The following is a 25621-nucleotide window of genomic DNA, read 5'->3' as shown; positions in this document are numbered from 1 at the left end:
GAAGTCGCATTAAGACAGCCATAAACATTATTGTTCCGTTGACACAGCCATATAAGAGCTTGTTTTTTTGTAAGATGGCACCATTTTGGCACACATGTAGTTAATTGTTTCGTTATAAATTATAAAATTCTGCTATTGATTTTTGTGTTTAAAATGTTGTGGCATTGACTGTGCAGCATAACTAACACGTTACCTTTATTCTTTGGGACAGTACAATCATTATGATGCCAAATATGCAATAAAAAAAAATGTTTACGACTTATACAAAAAAAAATCATGCAAAAAAATAAATTTGTCAAGGCATCCCGAGAGCCATAACTTTTTATTTTTCTGTAAATGTATGTATGAGGGCTTGGACTTTGTGGAATGAATTGTATTTTTACTGACACCATTTTGGGGTACATGCTGTATAACTTATTGATTAACTTTTAGTAACTTTTTTGGGGGTTGTTAAAAGGGTTGTCTGCTTTTTTATGAATAATCTTTGTTATTGAGTTTTCCCATAAATAATCAACAGACAATGAGATATGTTCATTATATCATCGAAATTACCTTCAGCGTAAATGTACAAATGAGACAGAGTGCATGGATCTCTAAAATATACTCAGGGGTGTCCCCCAACAATAACATTAAGGCAGTTACATAGGTCTTTCTGAAGGTAAATACAGCATGTTAAAATAAACATGGTGTAAAGAACATTTCTCTCAAGCAATGTGGCAATGTCTTCAAATATCATAAAAGGCATAGGTTACTCTTCACGGGGTATAAAGTGGATGAGTTAGCCAAGGGGCCCAGGTCTTGTCTCTCTTTCGGGGATCAATAATGGAAGGCGGAAGGTGTCTTTCATATCTATAGGTCGCGTTCACAGTAAGTATTACTTTTTGTATAGTTGGAGGGGTCGCTGACTTCCAATGACGAGTGATGACTAATTTGGTGCTTAGTAAAATATGGCGTATCAGGTTTGTATGAGCTCGATTGAATTGGTGGATGCCCATAAATAAGAGAGCCAATATTGGAGAAGGTAATGGTGTGGTTAAGGTGATCTGGGAGACCAAAGTAAAGACTTGTTGCCAGTAGCTATCCAGTTTAGGGCATAACCACAGAATATGGTACAGAGTACCAGTGCAGCCACAATCCCTCCAACAACAAGCAACATTCGACTCAGCCTATCAGGTGTGAAATACCATCTCAAGAGGGTCTTCACTCCTGCTTCATAGTGTGTGACACATTTGAAAATGGAAGAGAGAAGACCTATGGCCTGAGACCACTCCTCCTCCGGGTATATTCGTCCCAAATCTGATTCCAACGCTAAAATGGGCTTAGATTTAACAAACGTCGCTTTGTCACTGATTAAGTCTTGTGGATTTTTTTTTATGTAGTATTGGGTTTTGGAAAAGTCTTAGAATATCGGGGTTAACTTTTGGATATGTTTTTAAGCAAGTATCATGATAGTGTCTCACTCTTAAGTAGTAATATGCAAAATAACCGTGGAGCCCCACTTATGGGTCTTCAACACAGTGATAGCCAGATATCCCTTAAAGGAAGGAAAATGAAGCAAAGGGGTGTCCCCATTACAGAGATCACCAGATCCACCATATTAAGTGGCCCTTATGTCAAGATCCCGCTCTTTTACAAGCTTTAAGGATGTGACAGGGAAGACCTAAGCCAGTTATCCATCCACAGACAGCTGTTTCGGGGTGTTGCCCCTCATCAGTGTGGAGTAGGATTCTAGCTAACCAGGAGCAATGCCTTGCAGACTACTCAAACAAAACAATAGCTGATCTTAGGGAGACCAGCTACAGAAAACACTGTGGAGCCTCATTTAAGAGTCTCGACACAGCAATCCAAAGTGCAAAGTTCCCTGGGAAACAGTGATAGGCAAAATAACTGTGGAGCCCCAGTTATGGGTCTTCAACACAGAGAAAGCCAGATATCCCTCAAAGGAAGGAAAACCAAGCAAAGGGATATCTGGCTTTCACTGTGTTGAAGACCCATAACTGGGGCTCCACAGTTATTTTGCATATTACTGTTTCCCAGGGAGCTTTGCACTTTGGATTGCTGTGTCGAGACTCTTAAATGAGGCTCCACAGTGTTTTCTGTAGCTGGTCTCCCTAAGATCAGCTATTGTTTTGTTTCTTAAGTAGTTATAGAATTCCCTATGAGGGATATGGAAGGGGACTTGACTCAAAAGGAAGCAATGAATTTCCTTGGACAATCTGATCTAAGGTATTAACTCCCGCTGCACGCCAAACAGAGAGGTCAAGACCCTTAATGCTACTTTCTGGAATGTAGGTGGAGACCAATGTATTTGGAAATTTGCCCTGTTCTACATGCGGGCGGTGGAAGGGTTGTCATAGGATCCCAGCGTATGCTACTGTGAGTAATGTGGTTTTAGGAGGTATGGGACTCCATAATAGTTGAACAAGAAAGTTTTTCAAAGATCAATTATTTATATACTCTGATTCAATTTGAATCCACTGCTTGTCAGATGAGTCATTCCACCACTCCCTCAGGAACAATAATCCTATAGCACAGTGATAATCTTTTATAGAGGAAAGGCCCAGTCCTCCCGCTCCCTTTCTCCGCGTCATCAGATTTTAAGCTATTCTGGGTCCCCCGATTTCCAAAGGTATTTATTCAGGAGTGCCTGTGCTTTTTTAAAAATAATTCTGGTACACGAATGGGGAAGGCTCTGAATACATATATACGTTTAGGTAGAGTAATCATTTGAAATGAGGCTATACTACCCACCCATGATATTTCTTTCATAGCAAAGCTTTTAAGATCTTGAGCTAAGGTGGAGAGGAGGGGCTCATAATTCTGTTTATATAAGAGAGAGCTAGGGATAGTAAGCCTAATTCCCAGATATGTTAACTCTGATGTTTGCCAGTCTAGGGGATAAAGAGCTTTCAGTTGTCTAATCTCAGAGAAGGAGATGTTGATAGGAAGTGCTTGTGATTTTGACTCATTAACCTTATAATAGGACAGTGAACCAAACTGGGAGATAACCTGCAGTGCTTCCCCAAGGGACTTGGATGGATTTGATGGGGTGAGTATAATGTCATCTGCATATAGTGAAATGGTGTGGGTAGTAGAGCCCACAACAAAACTATTTATCCCATCTGTGCTCCGTAGGCTCCAAGACTAAAATAAAAAGGAGGGGAGAGAGTGGGCAGCCCTGACGGGATCCGTGATTTGGAAGCTAGTGGATGACACCCCGTTTACAAAAACCTTCACAGTCGGGTTAGAGTATAGGCTAGATATGGCACTTAAGGCTACTTTCACACTGGCGTTTTGGTTTTCCGTTTGTGACATCTGTTCAGGCATCTCACAAGCGGTCCAAAATGGATCAGTTTTGCCCTAATGCATTCTGAATGGAAAAGGATCCGCACAGAATGCATCAGTTTGCCTCCGTTCCGTTTCCATTCCGCTTTGGAGGCGGACACAAAAACACTGCAGCGGTTTGGTGTCTGTCTGACGAAACTGAGCCAAACGGATCCGTTCTGACACACAATGTAAGTCAATGGATACAGATCCGTTTTCTATGACACAATCTGGCACAATAGAAAACTGATCCGTCCTCTATTGACTTTCAATGGTGTTCAAGACAAATCCGTCTTGGCTATGTTAAAAATAATACCAACGAATCCGTTCTGAACGGATGCAGACGGTTGATTATCTGAACGGACCCACCCCAAACGCAAGTGTAAAAGTAGTCTAAAATAGGGCCCTGGAAACCCATTCTATCTAGAACCGAGAAGGCAAATGGCCAGTGTAAATGGTCGAATGCCTTCTCGGCGTCCAGAGTCACCGCCAGGAGAGGGGATCTGTGTGATTCGGCGTAGTTAAAAAGATCTAGTACTCTACGGATGTTGTCTGAAGATAATCGTCCCTTAATAAAGCCAGTTTGATCCGCTTTGATTAACAAGGGAAGGATAGGGGATAGTCTAGAGGCAAGTAATTTCACGAATATCTTGATATCCGAATTTAGCAGTGAAATAGGTCTAAAGTTTTGTGGAGTATGGCTGGGTTTGCCTGGTTTAGGGAGTGTTATGATCAGATCCTGTAACATGTCTATAGGGAAAGGAGTACCCATCATACACTGTTTAAAAATAGGTGGGGGGGGTTTAAGGAGTGGAACTGCTTGTAATATTAATTTGATAGACCGCCAGTTCGGGGGTTTTCCCCTGTGGGAGAGCAGAAATCAGTTTCTGAATTTCGAATTCAGTGAGAGGGCAGTTTAAAGCTACCAATTGTCGGGGATATAAAGCAAAAGGCTTTATATAAAAGAAAGGAAAATTTATAATGATTTTGATCCTCGAGGTGGACATATATGATACCTCAAAAAGAGTTTGATTGGTTATTTAATTATATTGTGCAATCAGTAAAACAAATTACAAGTGTCTATGCAAAAATATAAATGATTTATTATACAAGAATTTATATACAATTAATATAAAACCAATGATAATTATTCAAATGTAGTACCCAAATCCGCCACAAGATGGCACCAACACAAATATCAGCGTATACACAGTACCTCTCAGACATAAGAATATAATACAATCCGTCTTGACCACAATTTTAGATATAAAAACGTTAATAAAAGATACAAACCCTTGCTCTGCACACAACTATGACAAATCTCGGAAAATGGGTAGCAATATAAATTATCAAGCCTGGTATTGACTATGGAATGAAATTATTCCAATCAGAGAGTTTCTTCTGAAAATCAATATTAGATCTTTGATTCAGTAATATGCATTGTTACTAAATAGTTGTAATATTGATGTAGCGCCTTTTAACAACTATACAGCCGCCAACAGCGGGGAGTTTGCTAAATATCAGGCTGATTAATTTATGTCAATACTACACAAAATAAAGTTATACATTACCGAGAATGCAGATGATGTGCAGAGACTAAGGGAAGTCAGCTCTAAGGTACGTTGTGCTCATCAGAATTTTTGTCCTGGGGTCTCTCCTTTCTTTCTTGTTGGTGGTCCCTTCTTCTCATGTCTGTGTGGTTTATGATCACAAACTTATCAGTTAGACACACCTTCCTAGTTTTGAACTTTCCAATCACTATCGGATAGGCGTGTACATGTGATAAGGGTGGTGATGTCACTACTTCACCCATAATGCACTTCTGCTCCTGTTGTAATGTCTCCTACTCATACCTAGGTGGCACTGTTGTATAAGCTATTAGGATCATACTATAAAAAGTTAACTACACAAGTCTGACTTCATCTTGCATTCTATACATTTGACATCTAGAACCTAAATCAAAGCTAGAGGGATTAATTCAGACATTTCTTACCAATTAAGGACAGACTTCTAGGCGCCCCTTTGAATGTTTCTCACACTCCTAAATTTATGTTATAGATAATAAAATGATGAGCTTGTTTTCTCACAGAGATATCTGTGCCTCCTCTGCTATACCAATGGATCCGTTCCGTTTTTTGCTTCCGTTGTGGTTCCTTTTCCGTTCCGTTCCGTTTTTCCATATGGCATATACAGTATACAGTAATTACATAGAAAAAATTGGGCTGGGCATAACATTTTCAATTGATGGTTCCGCAAAAAACGGAACGGATACGGAAGACATACGGATGCATTTCCGTATGTGTTCCGTTTTTTTTGCGGACCCATTGACTTGAATGGAGCCACGGACTGTGATTTGCGGCCAAATATAGGACATGTTCTATCTTTTCAACGGAACGGAAATACGGAAACGGAATGCATACGGAACACATTCCGGTTTTTTGTGGAACCATTGAAATGAATGGTACCGTATACGGAACGCAAAAAACGGACCGCAAAACGGAAAAAAAAAACGGTAGTGTGAAAGAGGCCTTACAGATACTCATTAACAAAGTCCATACCCAAACTGTCTTCATCATATAACAGGAATATATGCGTTCCTAAGAATATATATATATACGATAGCAAATACATAAATGTCCTTAATAAGACGTAACAATATAAAACTATACATATGTCTTATTGATTTTCTTATACAAAACGAAGGTTGATTATAGATGTATATAGGTACCACAGATTTTCTGTCTCATTAATAGATGCCAAACTGTAGAGTTAATTAGCACCAGCTGCTTCTAGCGCTTACTTTTATCTCAGCTATAAATTTATATGGAGACAAGAAGGCCTCTTTTCAGACTGGTACATTCATGAGAAGAAACCTTATTAAAAGTGCCCTTCCCACGGACTCTCTCTAAGCCTTTTTTAAAATACATACAAAATGGTGAATATAACAATATGGCCTCTTATAAGTATATAGAGTTGCAAGAAAAAGTATGTGAACCCTTTGGAATTAAATGGATTTCTGCACAAATTGGTCATAAAATGTGATCTGATCTTCATCTAAGTCACAACAATAGACAATCACAGTCTGCTTAAACTAATAACACACAAATAATTAAATGTTACCATGTTTTTATTGAACACACCATGTGCAGGTAGAAAAAGTATGTGAGGTGTCAGCCAACTGGAGTCCAATCAATGAGATGAGATTGGAGGTGTTGGTTACAGCTGCCATGCCCTATAAAAAACACACACCAGTTCTGGGTTTGCTTTTCACAAGACGCATTGCCTGATGTGAATGATGCCTCGCACAAAAGAGCTCTCAGAAGACCTACGATTAAGAATAAAAACATGGTAACATTTAATTATTTGTGTGTTATTAGTTTAAGCAGACTGTGAGTGTCTATTGTTGTGACTTAGATGAAGATCAGATCACATTTATGACCAATTTGTGCAGAAATCCATATTATTCCAAAGGGTTCACATACTTTTTGAGTGAGCGAGGGTAGTGAGGCTTTCGCTAAGAAGTCTGAAACTAAAGTAGCATAGTTATCTGGCAAAGTGATGGTGTCTTTGAGATTGTAGAGATTCATATAAAAAAGTCTGAATTGTTCAGCAATATCTTTGGGGTCTATCAGTTTCGCCTAGATATGGGGGTGGGTATATGTGAGATCCTAGATTTGATTTGTTGGGATTTAAGTTGTCTACGGTAGCTAACAGTTGTCCGGCTGTTAGCTACCGTATAATATTTAGATTTTAACCTAAGTAATCCCTTTTCATAGTCCTGTAGTAGCACTGGTCTCAGTTTTTCCCTCTCTATCCTTAATTCTTCTGAGACTGGATAAGATGGTTGTTGCTTATTTATTTTAGTTTATTTTAATAAGCAAGCCACGAATAAAGGCCTTGTGGGCTTGCCAAATTATAAAAGGGTCTGATACAGAACCCTCATTGAAAAGGAAGTACTCCTGCAGTGACTGTGAGCTCCGCGTTATAAGTATGGATACTAAATAAAAAGGTATTATTCCTCCACACTGGGGCCATTTGGTGCTGGTATTGGTCTTCTAAAGTAATCATGATGGGGGCATGGTCTGACCCACTGATGAGGCCAATTTTAGAGGATGTGATATGAAAGAGTGGCATGGTCCACTAAAAATAGGTCTATACAGGATTATCACCCATTTTTGTCTCCACATGCAAAACTCCTGCATTCTAGCAGATGCTGGGTAAATCACAGTGGCAATATCTTGCTGTATGGAGGCTTTTAACGCCATTAACATCTGTTTTAGAGTCGCCTCTGTGGGTGGCTTATCTGAGGTAGGGAAGCTAAGGAACGAGTCAGCTTGAGCATCGGAGTTTGTGTAACTCCCTGAGGAGGCAATGACCTGTGAAATATCTGGGTTATCCAGCCTTAGCTTCTGCTTCTTGGGACTGCTAGAGGGAGACGCTGCAGTCTGCTCCTGCTGTGCGCCATGCTGAATGTCCATCCCTGGCAATGGCGGAGGCCTGACTTCTTCAGGCATTGGAGGGAGTGAAGGTATGGAGGGCTCAAGGGAAGAGGGGGAGTCCAGTCTCGCTGGCGGGGATAGCGATCCTGGTGATAGTAGAGGGGACATGCTGCGTATAGAGGCGGGAGACGCGGCCTTGCTGTGGGAGTCGGCACCATCTTTGCTTTTCCCCTTCTTGAAGAAAGACTCCAGGTTTGCACTGTCTTTACTTAGCTTTATGTATAGAAGCTAGTTCGCGGCCTTCTGCTGATAAGTTGACTTTCGGCGTCCTACGTTTTCGTTACTTTCGAACCCGGATTCGATAGTTAACCCAGGCACAGTAGTAATCGAGTCACGCACATTCGATGGATCTTTTTCGGGTGCAGCAAGATTGGATGCTTGCCTCTTCCTCGATCCTGTAGGCGTTCCTCTCCAAGTATTGTGTCTTTCGGGTATTGAAATCCGTGTTCTTTAATCTTTTTTTCATCTTCCAATAAGCAAAGTCCAGTAAGTGTGGATTATGGTTGTGTCCCCACTATGCAAGTCAATAGATTAGGCACCAAATGCATTTCGGAGTGTTGCTTTTTAGTGCCACTTTAGGGGAATGACTTTTATAATGCATTGTATACCTTGTATACCAATGCATTTTAGCTTATCGCTTAACCGTGACAGGCTGTCTATTAGGCTTTTGTTAGGCCCCAGCTGCCATGGCAACGCATCAGCACCCTGCAAATGCATTTACTAGAGACAGAAGGAGCCACCTCCCTCGGTCTAACTATCTAGAAGTCTCTAGTCACTGCCTGATGAGTATACTTGTGTCCTGTACATGTGATTATTGTAAGTATTAATATCATTTTTCTTTTTTCCTTGTAGAGGAAGGTCTAAGGCTGTTTGTAGGTCCTGGAGGGAGCACTGCTCTGGGAAGTCATCACTTACCAAACAGGTAAATGTTATCTGACTAACGGTCATTTTATGCAGTCACATGTGAGCCATAATGAGCGCCGATCAACAATAAAACCCAAGTCGATCAACGCTCATTTAAAGGGGCTTTCCGGGAATTAATAAAATAAAACTACTAAAAATACTTAAAGGGGTTATCCCATCATAGACAATGGGGGCCTATCGCTAGGATATGCCCCCATTGTCAGAACGGAGCGTAGAAACTTGAGGAGGGCGCACTGCGCATGCGCAGCCGCCCTCCATTCATTTCTAGCTGGCTCGGCTATTTCCGTCAGCGCCATAGAAATGAATGGGAGCGGTGGCCGCGCATGCGCGGTGCGCTCCCATTCACTTCAATGGGAGAGGCGGGGAGCTGCGCCTGGTGGTGGACGGACCCCGGGAAACCCAGGGTCCTCCAGCCACAACTGTCCCAGGCTCCGTTCTTCTTGTAGGTGCGGGTCCCAGCGGTGAGACCCGCACCTATCAGACAATGGGGGCATATCCTAGCGATATGCCCCCATTGTCTTAGATGGGATAACCCCTTTAAAGAATTCTTTATTATAAATACATTACCATATACCTTACATTAGTTATAATGGCTTGTTTTATCAAGGGAGCAATCGGCGAAAATAAAATGGCTGCCGCTATATTAGTACACACAAAACCTGTCCTAATCACACAGCAAGACAAAAGAGCTACAGAGCTGCCTCATCCGCCTCTCCTAATTTTATGATCCTGAATAGTGATGATAAGATCTTGAGCTCAAGATCTGTAGAAATGGTGTCCATGAGGAGATATGAAGGACAGAGACGTGGTGGGGATGTGGTAATGAGCAGTAGCTCTTGTATGCAGTCTCCATTAGCACAGCAACACATCACCACAGTCTGACCTGTCAGTCTTCTCTGTACTTCATGTCGCCTCATGAACTCCATTTCTACAGAGAAACATTTGAAGATCGTATCATCAGTATTCAGGATCATAATCCTTGACAAGTAGAGCAGAGAGGAGGATAAGGCAACTCTTTAGCTCTATTGTCCCTCTGTGTGATTAGGATGGGTTTTGTGTGTACTAAGAAAACGGTGGGCATTTTATTTCCCCTGATTTCTCCCTAAACAAAATGAGCCATTTTTATAATATGGTATTAAGTTTTTTTCAATTATTTTATTACCGTAATTCCCAGAAAACCCACTGTAAACAGGCTTCACAGCGGCTGATGGAAACTGGATGGGGGATGAATGATCGTTGATCACTATTCCCCCATGCAATTAAAATCATGGCGGGAGAAGATACCCTGTTTACCTGTGGAGATGTGCTGCTGAAGAGCGGTTTCGGAGGGGGTGATTAGCTAATAGTAGGCCGTGACAGGGACGAGCCTCCCTAGTGTCACCCACGATGCTAGGGAGGATCGTCCCTGTCGCGGACTGCTATTGGCTACCCCCAGACACCCCACAACCACCCTCCGATGTTTGGATCTGTGCGACGGAGAGATGCAGTGGCAGCCATACAGGGAGCAGGAGTGACGCGAGGGCCTGGGAGTGCGTTTAGTATAACCTATATGAGGGGCCTGGCCATTAAGGAAGGGGGGGGTCATTATAGGGGTTGGATAAACCCTTTAATATGTAATAAGTTGCACCAAAACCTTGGAAAGGGTTAATACACCCAATAGGTGGTGCAAAGTGAGACAAAATTGTACTAATGTGTTAAGATGAACCAAATTTGTCATACAGTATAAGCCCTTGTGATTAATGTAGTGCACCTGTAGACTCGCTTAAGTCTGACCTACTGTATTAAAAAAAAAAATACTCCCTCCAGTTTTTTAAACACCTAAAATTTTAACTTCTGAGTTAGCCATGCACATTAGATTAATATCTAACCAGTCAACCATCCAATGTGTATGACAGATATTAGAGGAGAGAAAGATAAGGCAGTTGTATTTCCACATGTCCAGTGCTTTTGTTCTTGGAGAGATAAGCTTAGCTCCTGGAAGAGGTGACTAGCTGTATGAATTCATGTGTATTGGGGGAGTCCGGAGAGATAACTATCGGCTGAATCAGTGTTTAGCTGTATGGGCGGCTTAAAGGGAACCTGTCACCGAGATGTTGTGTATAGAGCTGAGGACGTGGGTTGCTAGATGGCCGCTGGCACATCCGCAATACCCAGTCCCCATAGCTCTGTGTGCTTTTATTGTGTAAAAAAAACGATTTGATACATATGCAAATTAACCCGAGATGAGTCCTGTCCCTGACTCATCTCACATACAGGACTCATCTCAGGTTAATTTGCATATGTATCAAATAGTTTTTTTTACACAATAAAAGCACACAGAGCTATGGGGACTGGGTATTGCAGATGTGCTAGCAGCCATCTAGCAACCCATCTCCTCAGCTCTATACACAAAATCCTGGTGACAGGTTCCCTTTAAGTCTTATTGAATAAGAGTGCTAACTTTAGAAAATCCTGCATGACCCCTAAAACACGAAGGTTAAAAAGTTCTTGTCCATCCAAAAAAAGTTGTCCACGTCTCACCACTTCCTCTGCATTCTTTTTAGGGGGGTTGGCGCAGGAGCATATGAACAGGTTGTCATCAAACGCTGAGAAGACTGGTTTTGCGGTGGAGTATAACTGTCCAGCCTAAGTGGTTTAATACTTTGAAGACTTTTTAATGGAAAGAATAAACTGGTTTTTAGTTTTCCAAATGAAGATGCATGCTGTGCTGCCATAGGCCAAGGATGGTTTCCTCATCATCCCTCCATGAATATGAACATTCATTGTATTCTTGGCAGAGATCAGCCACAAAGAAGTCTCCCCTGAACATGGAATGCCATGGCACTTTAACTGATGTAACCCTGATGAACTGCGACTGACATCCCTCGTATGAGATTAGCTACAGAAAGTGGCTGCAAATGTCAGGGTCCTTTCACATGGGTAGATGATTGCCCAGCTGAGCACCAGTCTACGATATAAGTCAGTCTGCACTCGATTTTTATTTCCATTTTCACAGGACAATCATTGGGAGTGGTTTTAATGAATGATCATTCTTGCAATTGTTTGTTCAAACCCCTCCTCACATAATTACATTGTTTTACACAGTGATTTCTATGGTCATGTAAAAGATACGATCAATGACACAGGGGCATTTTATGGTTCATAGGGTGATTATATAACAACAAAAATGGGTGACCTTGTTAAAGCTTAACTTGTAATCAACACTAGATATAAAATAATAGCCCATAAGTACAATAATAGACAAGAATATGTGCTGCACGAATGTGCCTAAATTACCAGTGCTCAGTAAAAGAGGAACAGTCTATCAAAGTGGTGCCACCACTGGGGGTCTCCATGATTCCAGTGCTGGGTCTCTGACCCTTATCTTACCCTACTTGACCTGGGCTTATACCTGTCAGAGGAGCACCACGATCACTCTATTGAGGGTTATCCCAGTGGATAAATAAAACTCGCCTATCTGGGTATCCCTACCAATTCCCCTATGCAGCCTAGTGACTGCCCAGCTTCGTCAATAGAGGTGGGGGGAGACCCCAGTGTTGGACCTGTTCGTTCCTACGCATTTCACTGGCCGTCGCCAGATCATCAGGGGACTATCAATCCAAGCTGAGTCTAAGTAGTAAGAGCATCAGACGTATAGTGCAGGATTTGGAAGCCGGCACCAGACATAGGTTCGCCTGATGTCACTAGCAGAAGTTGGAGGTGCGTATGGCACGAACAGGTCCGACACTGGGGTCTCCTCCCACCTCTATTGACGAAGCTGGACAGTCACTAGGCTGCATAGGGGAATTGATGGGGATACCCAGATAGGTGAGTTTTATTTATCCAGACTGTGGTAAGACTGTTCCTCTTTTACTGAGCACTGGTAATTTAGGCACATTCGTGCAGCACATATTCTTGTATATTATTAAACTTATGGGCTATTATTTTATATCTAGTGTTGATTAAAAGTTAAGCTTTAACAAGGTCATCCATTTTTGTTGTTATATATTCTGTTGAGAGGGTTGCCCAACATTGATTGCTTTTGATCCAGTAAGATACGGTTTGTTTTCTTCATAGGGTGATTGCAGGGCTTGTTTACATGGAATGAAAGTTCATGTTAACATCAGTCCAGCTGATCAGTGTCCTGCAAAAGGGGCTTAAGGCTATGAAATGCATTCTCTTTAACTGCTAGTAGCAGTTCCACAAAGGAGACTGTGTTCTATGGGATATGATGTATTGTAGACACAAGACCAAGAAGGGATATCAGTTTTAGATATGGCCCAGTAATGACCACTAATGAGTAGAGACTAGACAGCAGTGCAGTTCATAGGCAAAGAAGGCAGATATACTGAATGACCATAATAGAACCCACAAGATGCAAAGATGGCCTCGGTAATATTAGCTACAGAGTAATATTGAGCTATCCATGAAGACTGGAATATAGATGTATCTTCCTCTGCAGAGGTATTGTATGTGATATGCATACAACACTTTGGAAATCTGCAGGTTGCACATGGAGCTTTAGGTATTTTGCTATCAAGTCTTATTTTCAGGCACTTGCAAAATGTGAGACTTACCAAAGAGATAACTGCTATTATTTTATTTGCACAAAGTCTGACATCAGCATATGGAGGCTGTAGGAATTCCTGGTATGAGGCAGCACATCCTCTGTGTGCTGCCATTCAGACTCAGTCTGGTGCCATGCAGCATCTCCAGTTCTGAGGGCCCATCTGCTGGTCATGATTTGAGTATATCCTGCAGAATGGTAAGTCCTGATGCATGGACACTAATTCCCAGTACTAAAGAAATCCTGACCGGCAGGTGGGCCTTGAGGACTGGAGGAACACTGCGATAGAGCATTGTGTAGGAAAAAACCTCCGAATGCTTCCATAGGCCTACAACTGTACCTCTGCCAGAGCTTTGTTATGTCTCTGTATATCACGGAGCCACAGTATGTTTGCATGAGGCCTCAAATGATTGTTCCTAAAATGGGGTAGGCAATTTTCCCTTATCTAGATCATTTTCATCAGCCACTTTGTACCAAGAAGACGTAATCTATGTTCCAACTGATTGGGAGAAGGGTTGATGTGTTGTACAGAGTAATAGTCAGTTACTAAAGCCTTCACAACACAGTAAAATTGCAAAAATGGAAATCCTAATGGTAAATGGAGTTATGAGGAAATTGATATATCGGTATAGAAATACCTTTATACTACAACCAAGCTTACAAGAACCTAGACTAAAACTATGCATAAAGTGTAAGCCGGTAGATATTTTACCAGGCAGGAACACTGTTTCAGCCATGACGTTTTGAACCACCCCCATTTTAAGTGCAATAATGCAGAAAGTTAAAAGAAAGCGCAGCATTCATAACCATTTCACTTCCAAAGAGATAGGTCTTAGGTTTAGTTAATAAACTTAGGTGCCCCAAAAGGGCGTTTGACACATCAAATATTGCATAACCTTTTTATATAGATGCTGGAATTACACTGAAAGAGCAGTAATTGTCGCTTCGGACAATCATAGAACCATGTCCAGTGATGGATCTCCTTGCCCTCGGACCATGGAAGCCAGTAGCCTGCTATACTCACTTTCTTTTCAGCAAAACTTGCCTATATTTGCCACTATTTCATTAAATGTATACAGAACTTTCCTAGCATATCATGTACAATGTGCATTAACAGAGCTCACTAAGATCTTTTCTAAACCATCCTATATTCTTACAGTTGCCGTCCATTATAACTGTAACTACAAATATCCTTGTGGCATGCTTATCCATTATCAAAGCAAAATGTACCGGCAGATTTCATGCTAAAGAGTTTGACATAAACACCATGGTATGTAATCCAAGATGAAAGGAAGAACAGGCGTTCCTGTTGCACGTGACACGACATACAGCGTATAGCCACCATGTCAGCACCACGTTTGCTAGGTGTCCATATTCTATATCAGTGCTTACCACTTGACTTGCTAATGTTTACACTATATTAGGATGGGGTTTTAGGGACTTTATGGTAATTATCAAAAAGTCTCTTAAATGTTGTACTTGTTAGGTGTACAGTGATTATAGCCTTCTGATGGAAAGCATTAACTATATACACAGAGAAATTACATATTTTGGGGAGAAACGCAACATTTCATTTATGGTGCAATTTTGAATTTGGTTTGTACAATAGTATTTTTATATATATAGTATTTCTTATACTGTACGTGTTTATTTTATGTCCCTTTCTCAAAGGTAGGACTGATGTTTGAGGACACTTGATCGGCACCAGTGACTTTGCAGTTAATGTGTTTGACCTACCGGTACTTATTTGTATCTGCTGATGTCCAAAATAAATTAGTATCTGGGATTTATACCTATGATGGACTATACTGTAGCTGCACAGTTATACGTCATGGATGGTATAAAGTTTCGATGGATTCTAGTTTTGGTTACAGTGCCCTTTTCTGATGGACTCACTTAATCCTTAGAGATACTATTACTTTAATGAAAATTAATTTAGGAATGGTTAGCATGGGTTCACACAATGGGGCAGAACTGTGCAGCAAGATGGTGGTAAAAATGGTCGTTGGGGATTTGATTAAAGGGGACCTAAACCATGATTGTGCAGCAGCTTTTCGGAGAGTGCACTGCAGGGTAGGGTTTAATTGGCTCTGTACTCCACATGCTGGTAGAGCAGACGAAACATCGACTTTGCAGAGTGCTCTGCAGCATGATTGTGGTTTCAGCTTCCCTTTAAAAAGTGGACTTGTCACCTGATCATTGAGACTCTGACCAATCTCGAGAACTGAGGTCTCAAGTTCCGCAAATGACTGGAGCACCAGTTGAGCTTAGGCATTGCCACATACTTCATTCTCTAGGGGACTGATGGAGAGGGCCAGGGAGTGTTCTGCGGTCACCTAGAGAAGGAATGGAGCAGTATTATGCAAGCTCCACCAATATTCCAGAAGCTGGTCATGTCACAAACCAGAATTCATATTACTAGATGCTGCTATGAAGCTGGAAATATGTAAAGGGACATTTAAACAAAAACAACCTGGCCAGATTTATACAGTACACGTGTTGTAACCCATATAAACAGACTGGAACTGTGACAGTTCAGCTGGTGTCACACAGGCTTATGAAAAACATAGTATTTTGGGGGGCAAAAAATGTCACAGCTAGATGTTTGTTACTGAAAAGGGAATTAATAAATCCTGTATTAATTAATAGTTCTAAACTTTTGACTTTGACTCTTTAAGATGTGATCTCATAAGTTTCTTGCCATTGTTTACTTAAAGGTAAGGATGCCAAGTCTGTATTTGTACAAAGAAAATCCACATTAAGGGGGGAAAAATAAATAAACACTCTTACACACGAATATAATTGTGCCTCCAGCTTAAAAAACACAAAAGAAAGCATTAAAGGGGTTATCCGACTTAAATAAATTTATTCTAATTACTCTTATTCTAGTTCACTGAAAGTTTCTTTAAATCACTTCTATAAGCTATCTTTCTCCGTTTGGCCAGTTTAATTCTGGGTCATGTGACCCCTGACGTCAGCAAGCTGGCTCTGGTGCTGACGTCTCGTTTACAGGCTTCTCCCTGCTTGAGGGAGTGGCCAGGCTCTGTAAACGAGACGTCAGAGCCTCTGGTGCCCGCCCCTCTCCAGCTCTCCTCACACTGCCTCAGCGATGGTATGCGATCGCTCATGCGCAGTACATACCAGAGCCGAGGCGATCTCTTCTCCGGCAGCAGGGTATGTTATCGCTCCTGCACTTTCACACTAGCGTAAGTGTATTTTCACACTAGCGGCAGGACGTATCCGACAGGCTTTTCACCCTGTCAGATCAGCCGTGCCGCTGGACTGCCGCTCCGTCCCCATTGACTATAATGGGGACGGGGGCGGAGCTCCGGCGCAGCACGGCGAGAGGTCGCAGGACTAAGTCTACTTTTACACTTGCAGCATAGTGATCTGGCGAGCAGTTCTGACAACGGAACTGCCTGCCGGATCCGGCATTGCAAAACAACTGAAGGATGGATCCGTCCTTCCTGTCTGCGCATATTGTGAAAAAGACTGCGACACGGATCCGTTCATCCGCATGACAAGCGGATAGACGGATCAGTTCTTGCAATGCATTTTTTTTTTTTGCAAAGTGCAGAGCAGGGTGAGGGGAAGTTCAGATTGTTCACACCCAGAAATATTCATGAGGCAGAGCTCAGGCTTTGTTGTTATACGCCCCCTCAGCATGTAAACAAAGCAATAACAGAACCATGAAAAGGTGTAAATATGGGTTTTAACTTGATGAAATCTAGCTTAACCAAATTATATGTATATCCTGATGGAATTGGTTTCATTTTTTTTATTAACTCGGATAACCCCTTTAAGGTCAAGTTCACACTTCAGTTATTTGGACAGTTATTGTGAGCTAAAACCAGCTGCAGATCTTTCCATTATACCTTATATCCGTGTAGCGTCACTAATGCTTTTGGCTCAAAATAACCGATGTGTGAGCTCAAGTTATACAAATTGGTTGTTTTGAATACCACATTGTGGAGATATTCTCCCCTACAGCAATGGGGTACTTTAGGGGCGAATACCTTTGTAGTACTCTATCTGATGAAACATGCCGTGTTTTGTTTTCCTTTGTATGAAGCAGACATTAAAAGGGGTTCTGCAGTTATTTTAAAGGGATGACCTATCCTTTGGATAGATCATCAGCCTCTGATCAGAACCCCCGCCCATCCGCTGTTTGAGTAGGAAGCGGCGCTGGCAGTAGTGCTGCAGCCTTCTCGCTGTTTACCGCAGGCCCAGTGACAACTAGTATCAATGGCCTGGACGGGGCTAAGCTCCATTCACGTGAAGAGCTTAGCCCCGCCCAGGCAAGTGATACTAGTCAGTGACGTTGCTGGGCCTGTGGTAAATAGCGAGAAGGCCGATGCCTTCTCAAAACAGCTGATTGGCAGGGGTCCTGGGTGTCAGACCCCCGCCTATCAGATGCTGATTATCTATCCATAGGATAGATAATCAGTTTAAAATAACTGTAGAACCCCTTTAAAGAAGCACTGCAGGATTTTCTATTTGCCTGTATAGTGCAGGATAGGCCATTATTAAATAATAGGCTCTTGGTGTGCCCAATGTATAACTACTTTATTTGATGTATAACTTGTGGGTTGGCAGCAAGCAATCTTGATGGTTTTTCTTATGAATCCTACATTTTCCATCATGCCTGGCTTTGTAGAGACAGAGGGGGCAGAGTCTTGCCACACTGACACTGCGTTGCTCTCTGTAAGGGCAGCCATTACAGATCAGTCAACACAATACTGCTGTCCCCTCACACTGTCTGCCTGACCTCTCTTACATGCAGAAGGCAGGGAGACCATTGTGAAGCTACATTTCATAGAACTACACTGGAGAGTCAGTACACACAGATAGTATAGACAGGCAGTGCGAGTCAGGAGATTTACTAAACTACAGCATATCACTGTATACACTCACCTACTTATCTGCACTCCTGGTACTTTACTTAAGGAAGACATATCTTCAACAGAATACAGTGATAAACGGGAACATGGAGGGAAGGAGGGGGCTGTGAGCCACAGGAGGAATTTGATATCAGGGAAAGACAGACTGAGTTCCTGATTATACATTAGAGCAAGGTGACAGTCCCAAGTGCAGCCCCATTAAAATGATCGGGTCCACATCAGATCCGCAAAAAAATAAAAGAAATAAGGCCACTTTCACACTAGCATTTCTAGTATCGAGATCAGTCATAAGGGCTCAATACCAGAAAAAACGCTTCCGTTTTGTCCCCATTGATTGTCAATGGGGACAAAAAGTAACTGAACAGAACGGAATGCTCCAAAATGCATTCCGTTCCATTTGGTTGCATCCCCATACTGGAGAGCAAAGCGCAGCATGCTGTGGTTTTCTTTCCATCATGGGATGCGGAGCAAGACGGATCAGTTATCACCCACAATGCAAGTCAATGGGGACCAATCTGTTTTCTCTGACAATAGAAAACGGATCTGTCCTCCTTTGGCTTTCAATGGAGTTCATGACTGATCCGTCTTGGCCATGTTAAAGCTAATACAAACGGATCCGTTCATAACTGATGCAGACGGTTGTATTATCAGTAACAAGCATTCTTGCTGAGCCCTGCCAGATCCAGCAAAAACGCTAGTGTGAAAGTACCCCAATATGCAGACTAGATGTGGACCAACATGCGGTCGTGTGCACGAGGTCTTGGGGCGTAACAAATTACAATACTAGAATACTGATGGGGAGTTAGCAATATATGTAAAATGAAAACCTGGAGTGCTTCTTTAAAAACATTGCATGAAGTTGGAAGACTGTGGTAAGTCCGATGGGGTATCTACAGAAGTGTATGGGCCTATTATGGTACCATACAACTGTGAGCTTGTACTAAGCTGTAATATGCTGTGTGAACCCATGGGGAATGAATAACTAAGGATGGGTGCGAGTGGTCACCTGTAGTATTTAACACATCAGTACTGCTCTACAACAATTGTAGCTTAGATGCCTTTGACTATAAAATGACAGTAGCCATAGCTTATACAGTATATGACCCTGGATATTTCCCAAGTGAACAGGCCTATAGAAACCATGTTGAATTTTACTGTGTGACTTAAACATTAGTTTTCTGAAAAAAAGTGCAGTGTGCTTTTATTCATCTGCCTTAGAAATGTATCACCCCTAATCTAGTTTTTAGAAATCTCCACACACAGCCAGATTCACAAACGCCTTAAAGGGAACCTGTCACCTCCAACAAACACCACAAGCTGGCAGCAGTACCTTAGAGTAGCCAGCAGTGTGTTTGTAACAACGATTTTCTTCCTGCAGGCAGATGAAGCAGAAGCTGTAAAATGATCTTTAATCCCCTGCCGGTGCGCTTCTCTAGTCAGGCTTGATGTCACTGGGGCAGCGGCCTCCCTGCTTCAAGTCATGGTAACCACGCCCCCTTCCCTGCCCCTTCGCTGTGACTGACAGCACTTATGCCCGACAGTTCGGCTGGCTTTGCTGAACTCCCGACTTTCAGTCGCAGCGAAGGGGCGGGGAAGGGGGCGTGGTTACCATGACTTGAAGCAGGGAGGCCGCTGCCCCAGTGACATCAAGCCTGACTAGAGAAGCGCGCCGGCAGGGGATTAAACGTTTTTACAGCTTTTGCTTCATCTGCCTGCAGGAAGAAAATGATCGTTACAAACACGCTGCTGGCTACTCTCAGGTACTGCTGCCGGCTTGGGATGTTTGTTGGAGGTGACAGGTTCCCTTTAAATAAAAAGTTTAAATTCAACCTGAGCAGAAATACCATTTCTTAGTGTATATTTAAAAATGTGTGCATAGAAAATTGCACCATTTACCATGGGGAAAAAAAGAAACCAGGAAAGAGGACGGTGCTCGTAATCAGCAGTACCAGAGCTAGAAAAGTTCCTCCTTACGGCTTCATTTCTAACTGCACCAGTCTTAAGAGGTCACTTTTATACAATGTTTTTGTATTCTTATTTTCATTGTAAAGTATTTGTAAATGTGAAGTCTTCCTTCTGAATGCAAATAAAGTCTTATCCTCAATGCACTTTGTTTTTTTCTACTTAGTTGAATGGGTTTTCCGAGACTTAGGTCATCAGTATCTGATCAGCAGCTTGAGAAGGCATTGGCGCTCCTGTGAACCCCTCAGCCTTCTCCCTGATCACCAAGCACGGCGCCGTACATTGTATAGTGGCTGTGCTTGGTACCACCGCTCAGCCTCATTCACTTCTATGGGGCTGAGCTGTACCTAGACCATGTGACCAATGAACGGGTCATTGCTTTTCCAAGGGAAAGCCGAGTGCGCCGTTGCCTTCTCAACACAGCTGGGGGTCCGCGTGTCGGACCCCCACTGATCATATCCAAAGGATAGGTCATCAGTATTTAAGTCTTGGAAAACTCCTTTAAAACAAGCAACAGACACTTTTTTTTTCCAGAACCTTAATAGACTGTGCCATGTGCAAACGCCGTCACCTTTCCAGTTGGGCAGTGGCTGCTGTAAATAGATGGAGTCTCCTCCTGTGTTTGATTATATATGGACCAAAAAATGTGGCTGGGCGATTACACCTCAGTTAAATATTGTTTTAGTTTGAATTAGGTATTTATATGCTTACCTGAGAGTATTGGTGGCTTACACGATCACAGGCCACGTTTTGTTGGCCCGACGCCACCAGACTCTGCTACTTCACAGCCGGGCTGTGTACCGCTGCTTGCAGAGCACATTGCAGCTTCAGCTCCTGATTGAAGAGGACTGGTAGACTACAATGCAAGTGGAGTGGGATGTGACGTTCTTGTGTGTAATACAGAGGAATGTCGACAGAAGGCAAAATTGCTACGTGATCCATTCAGTGCATTAGCAGCATAGTAAATGGTGCGGTCTCAGATCCTGGAGAAATGTAAATGGTAGAGGTCTCCGAGCACTTCCAGAGAAATTTGACCGTTTTGAAGATTGACAGCTTCGCAAATGCAATCTTCAGTTAATGTACTGTATTTGTGTGAGCAGATCTTTTCACATAGGAGTAAGATATGGCTGGCTTTAGGGTTCCATGTACTAAAACCACAGGCATAACAGATTTATTTGCAACATTACTGGTCATCCTTCTAATGTCAGATTGTCACCAGTAAATTCAAAAATATTTTCTTTATAGATTTGAATTATAATGTAGACGTCTGCTGTTAAACACTGTACTTTATTGTACATTTGTATCTGTACAGAAAGCTATTTACAAAGACATATAATACACCAGGGTCCCAAAACAATGGGCTTTAGAAAGCTGTCTTTAGCAGCATAATACTTCTGAGATGAGAAAATGGCTACCAATATAACGATTTTTTTTTTTCTTTTTTTTATACATTCTATATTTTAAAAAAAATCCCTAATTTACAATCTTAAAATAATTTCTTGGATCAATCCGGCTATTAGACAGCTTCAAATGGACAATCCAAAGGTCAACATCACCATCTGAATAGCTTTCAAAGGATCAACCACCTCACGCATGTTGTCTTTTCTCAGCACCCAATCAGGCTTTATTCTGTGAAGAGATTTCAGAAACGTTATGTAGAAGATGAAAGATAGTTTTGAAGAAATTAGACACTGGCTATTATAGGCAGCCCCAGATAGAACGGAATTGACATGTCATCTAATGCTATAGACTGGATCCATAAACATGGCTACAGGAACAGACTGCACAGAGAGCTTGTAACCTTGCAGTCACATAGGCCTGTGCAGGCACTTTATACAAAAGATGGTGATTTTTTTTTCTTTTTAAGGCATTTGCAAACCTGCTTTAAGGGAACCAATCACGATGAAAATGCAATGTAATCTACAGGCAGTATGTTATAGAGCAGGAGGAGCTGAGCAGATTGATGTAGAGTTTTATGGGAAAAGATTCTTCTAACTTGTAATTTATTCATTTAAATTCCTGTTCATTCTGAGCTCTGAAGTCCAGGCGGCAGTCCTATCAGTGATTGATAGCTATCTCTGTATACACAGTCAGAGGGAAGGCTGTCATTACTGATAGGACCATCTCCTGGACTTCAAAGCCCAGAATGAGCAGGGATTTAAATGTATAAAAAACACAGAAGTCTACTGAATCTTTTTCCCATACAACTATATAATCAATCTGCTATGCGCCTCCTGCTCTACAACCTGCAGCTTGCGGCTCAAACACCCTTATTGTTCTTTTAGATGCACTGAAGCAATAAAAATAATGGTGTAAATACACTTTAAAGGATCACTCAGGGCAAACATATACACTTATGACACAGGAAGTTAAAAGGGTTATCCGGGAATTAATACTGATGACCTATCCACAGAATAGGTCATGAATATCAAGATCAATGGGGGTACAAAACCAAAGCCAACCGCCAATAAGCCATTAAAGAGGCCGGGCACTCCGTGAGCCCTGTCTCCTCTTCCTAGGCCATGTGACATCCCCGTAAAAATCGGTCATATGGCCTAATTTCAGCTTAACCCCATTTAAGTCAATAGGGCTGAGCGGCGATACCAAGCACAGCCATTATACGATATACAACACTGTGCTTGATAAGCACCCAGGAGACTACCATACTCAGAGCTCCAGTGAGCCCTGCAGATTCCCGGTAGGGGTGCAGTGTGCCAGACTATCGATCAGAGCAGACAATAGCAGGCTGTGATATGCTGGCATATGGCACATAACTGCTGAAACCAAATCACTGTCCTCCATGGTCCAGCACTGCAGACAATTATAGGCTGCAGCAGTCAAGTGCTATATACCAGACATCACAGCTGCAGTTTGTAAACTAGCAGCGGCAGGAGGACTGGTGGCTCAGAGAATGGCACTGGAGAACTCACTTCAATCACTTAATAGTTTTTCAGGCACCAGACATTTCATGACGGATATTACAGTCTGGTGTAGCGTTTCTAAAGTCCTATTTAAATATAACAGAATGTACAAGTGTTCAAAAGGGGGGGACTTTCCTCAAAAGTTAAAGACATGGGGGAGATTTAACATGAGGAGAATTTGTGTCCATTGAGTCTGCATTGCCATAATTTGTGCCACATTTACTAAATGTTGACTATGTTTGATAAACTTGCATCTTTAAGTATCACTTCTGCTTTGAGATTAGGGCTGCAGCTATCGACCATTTTTGTAATTTGTAATCAAGTATTCTATCGATTAATCGAGTACTCTAATAACAATAAAACAAATTAAAAGAATGTTTTTCTTTATAAAAACTCATGAGCCCCCAGCCATCAGCTTCCACCCCCCAGTGCCACCAGCTGCCCCTCCCCCAGCCATTTTCCCAGCGCTTACCTTTCCTCCATCTTCTCTGCGCGCTGCTCATTGACGTCACACAGCGTCGGGTCATAGTGTGCGCTTACGTGCACTATGACCGGACAATGTGTCAGTATAGGCTGTGGCGCGCTACGGGCCGGCGGGTGACGACGGATCGGTGAGTAATAGCAAACGCTTCACTCCTGCTCCGTGGTCACATAACACAAATAATTCCTCAATGCAAAAAAAACAATTTGCATCAAAGTTTTTATTTTTTTTTGTGTTGAATTACTCGATTCAATTGAGTAATTGTTTCAGCCCTACTTGAGACAATTCTCCACTTTCTTTGTCACCCCTTTAAAAGGAGGGAGACATTTTTGTAACTTTAAAAAAAAAAAAAAAAAAAAAAAAAAATTGCAGCTAATAAATCTGTTTCGAATCAGGTTTGACAGGCTAATCATGCTCACTTTCCAAAACTGAAGTGACCGGTGGAGAAAACTGCACAATGTCACTAAATTTTAAAGCAAATAAGCCCAAAAGGTTGTAAAGCCGTAATTTGCGACTTTTTAAAGATAGAATTCTTTAGTGCAGGGCATGATAAATCTCTAGCATAGGGGCAGCATATAGCAGCCTTAGTAAACATCACATTTGCAAAGAGCGAGATGCGCCAGATTTACAGGTACAGGCCTGTTAAATCTGGCTCAACTTCTCGCCATTCGTGTACCAGAAATTGAAATCCACCTTCTACCAAGCCTTGCCCACTTCTCTTGCCAATTATGAAAAGTGAGTGAAAGAAAAAGCTGCACATTATTCCACAAATATGGTGTGTACCACAATTTGTGACAAAGGCATTGATAAACGTGCCCAATATTTCCATTTCATCTCATAATGGTCAGCCTAGTCAATGGGGAATATAAAGAACCATACTAAACCAATCAAAACCATACCTTGAAACAATTCTTGTACGCACTGGTGTTGCTTGGATTGAAATGTTCCCAAAATTTTGAGAACTGTTCATGAGCCGATGTCGGATGTTCCTTGCAGTGTCTATCTTGTGTTTTCGGGCAGTTAGTTTATAAATGCTACAGATACGATCTACAGCTTTAGGTATAGCACACATTTCCTGAGGGAAGGGGGTGGCGGGGGACAAAGAAAAACAATTTCAGTGGATTTATATGCCATATGTAAAATGCCAACTTCCTTAAAATACATAAAAATAATCTACAGTCAGGTGAAGGACAGCAATGAACACAATACAATCCCTTTACACCAGGCACCTACCCGAGCTCTCAGGGAGTTCAGTGCAAAGATTGCCAGAAGACAGCAGGTTTTTGTAAAAATGCTGCCCCCTTTATCGGATACTTTGTCTCCAGCTTTCTCCCTGTAGATTTGCATCAAATCGAGAAGAGTTTCCACAGAATTCTCCACCTCGTAGACTACAGGTACAGTTTTTTCATACTGTGGATAAAATGAAAACGGGATTCCAGGTTGGGGCTTTTTAAACATGATTGTGTGTGAAAACTGTGGTCCTCCTAACCATGGGTGAAAACTACGGTATATCATTTAATAAATATAAAAATATATATATCAGGTTCACTGTCATTTCAAAAAACTTTGCATAAATTAATAGCATGGTCAAATATAAGTATTTGTAATATATCTCATCAAAGCTAACATTCTCTGCTGAATCTGTCTTGAAACACAAGATGGACTACTAGCTCATTAAAGGTCTATGTTACATGCGGTCCATAAAAGTTTATAGAAAAGGGAGGGGGAAGGAACGGCAGACAGACACACAGACAATGCTGCCCACTGATGTCTATGGAGAAAGGAGCGATGATGACATGCGAGATGCTAGAGGGAGAAAAGGGCATTTTTCTCTGATAAGATATATTACAAAGTTTGTACATTCATTTGTACTATTGATTTATGTAAGTTTGTTGAAAGTACAGTAACCATTTTAAAAGGGAAATCGGTCACCAGTTGGTGTTCTATGGGCATATAAACTAGTGACAGATCCCTTCAAGAAAATTTTGGGACGCTTTCTTTAACTGACATTTTACTAAAAACCTGTACTGAACAGCTCCAATGTATGCCAATGAGTCCTGAAT

At 41.8% G+C, this 25621-nt stretch overlaps 2 protein-coding genes across 2 annotated transcripts in view; one reads left to right on the top strand and one right to left on the bottom strand.

The window, feature by feature from the left end:
• Nucleotides 1-11929, top strand: part of FAM102B (family with sequence similarity 102 member B) — a 70629-nt gene extending 58700 nt beyond the window's left edge. The window contains exons 11-12 of the mRNA XM_044301270.1: nucleotides 8676-8745; nucleotides 11291-11929. Of these exons, the coding sequence (XP_044157205.1) occupies nucleotides 8676-8745; nucleotides 11291-11336 (116 nt within the window). The 3' untranslated portion in view covers nucleotides 11337-11929. The remainder of the gene's footprint in view (nucleotides 1-8675; nucleotides 8746-11290) is intronic.
• A 9495-nt stretch (nucleotides 11930-21424) lies between these two features.
• Nucleotides 21425-25621, bottom strand: part of ASPM (assembly factor for spindle microtubules) — an 89259-nt gene continuing 85062 nt past the window's right edge. Inside the window, 3 exon segments of the mRNA XM_044300822.1 lie at nucleotides 21425-21785; nucleotides 24458-24633; nucleotides 24792-24968. Coding sequence (XP_044156757.1) covers nucleotides 21683-21785; nucleotides 24458-24633; nucleotides 24792-24968 — 456 coding nt within the window. The 3' untranslated portion in view covers nucleotides 21425-21682.

Source organism: Bufo gargarizans, chromosome 7 (assembly GCF_014858855.1).
Source record: "Bufo gargarizans isolate SCDJY-AF-19 chromosome 7, ASM1485885v1, whole genome shotgun sequence".
NCBI lineage: Eukaryota > Metazoa > Chordata > Amphibia > Anura > Bufonidae > Bufo > Bufo gargarizans.
Note: the sequence above shows the minus strand (reverse complement) of the source record. Positions and strands in the feature narration are given on the sequence as shown.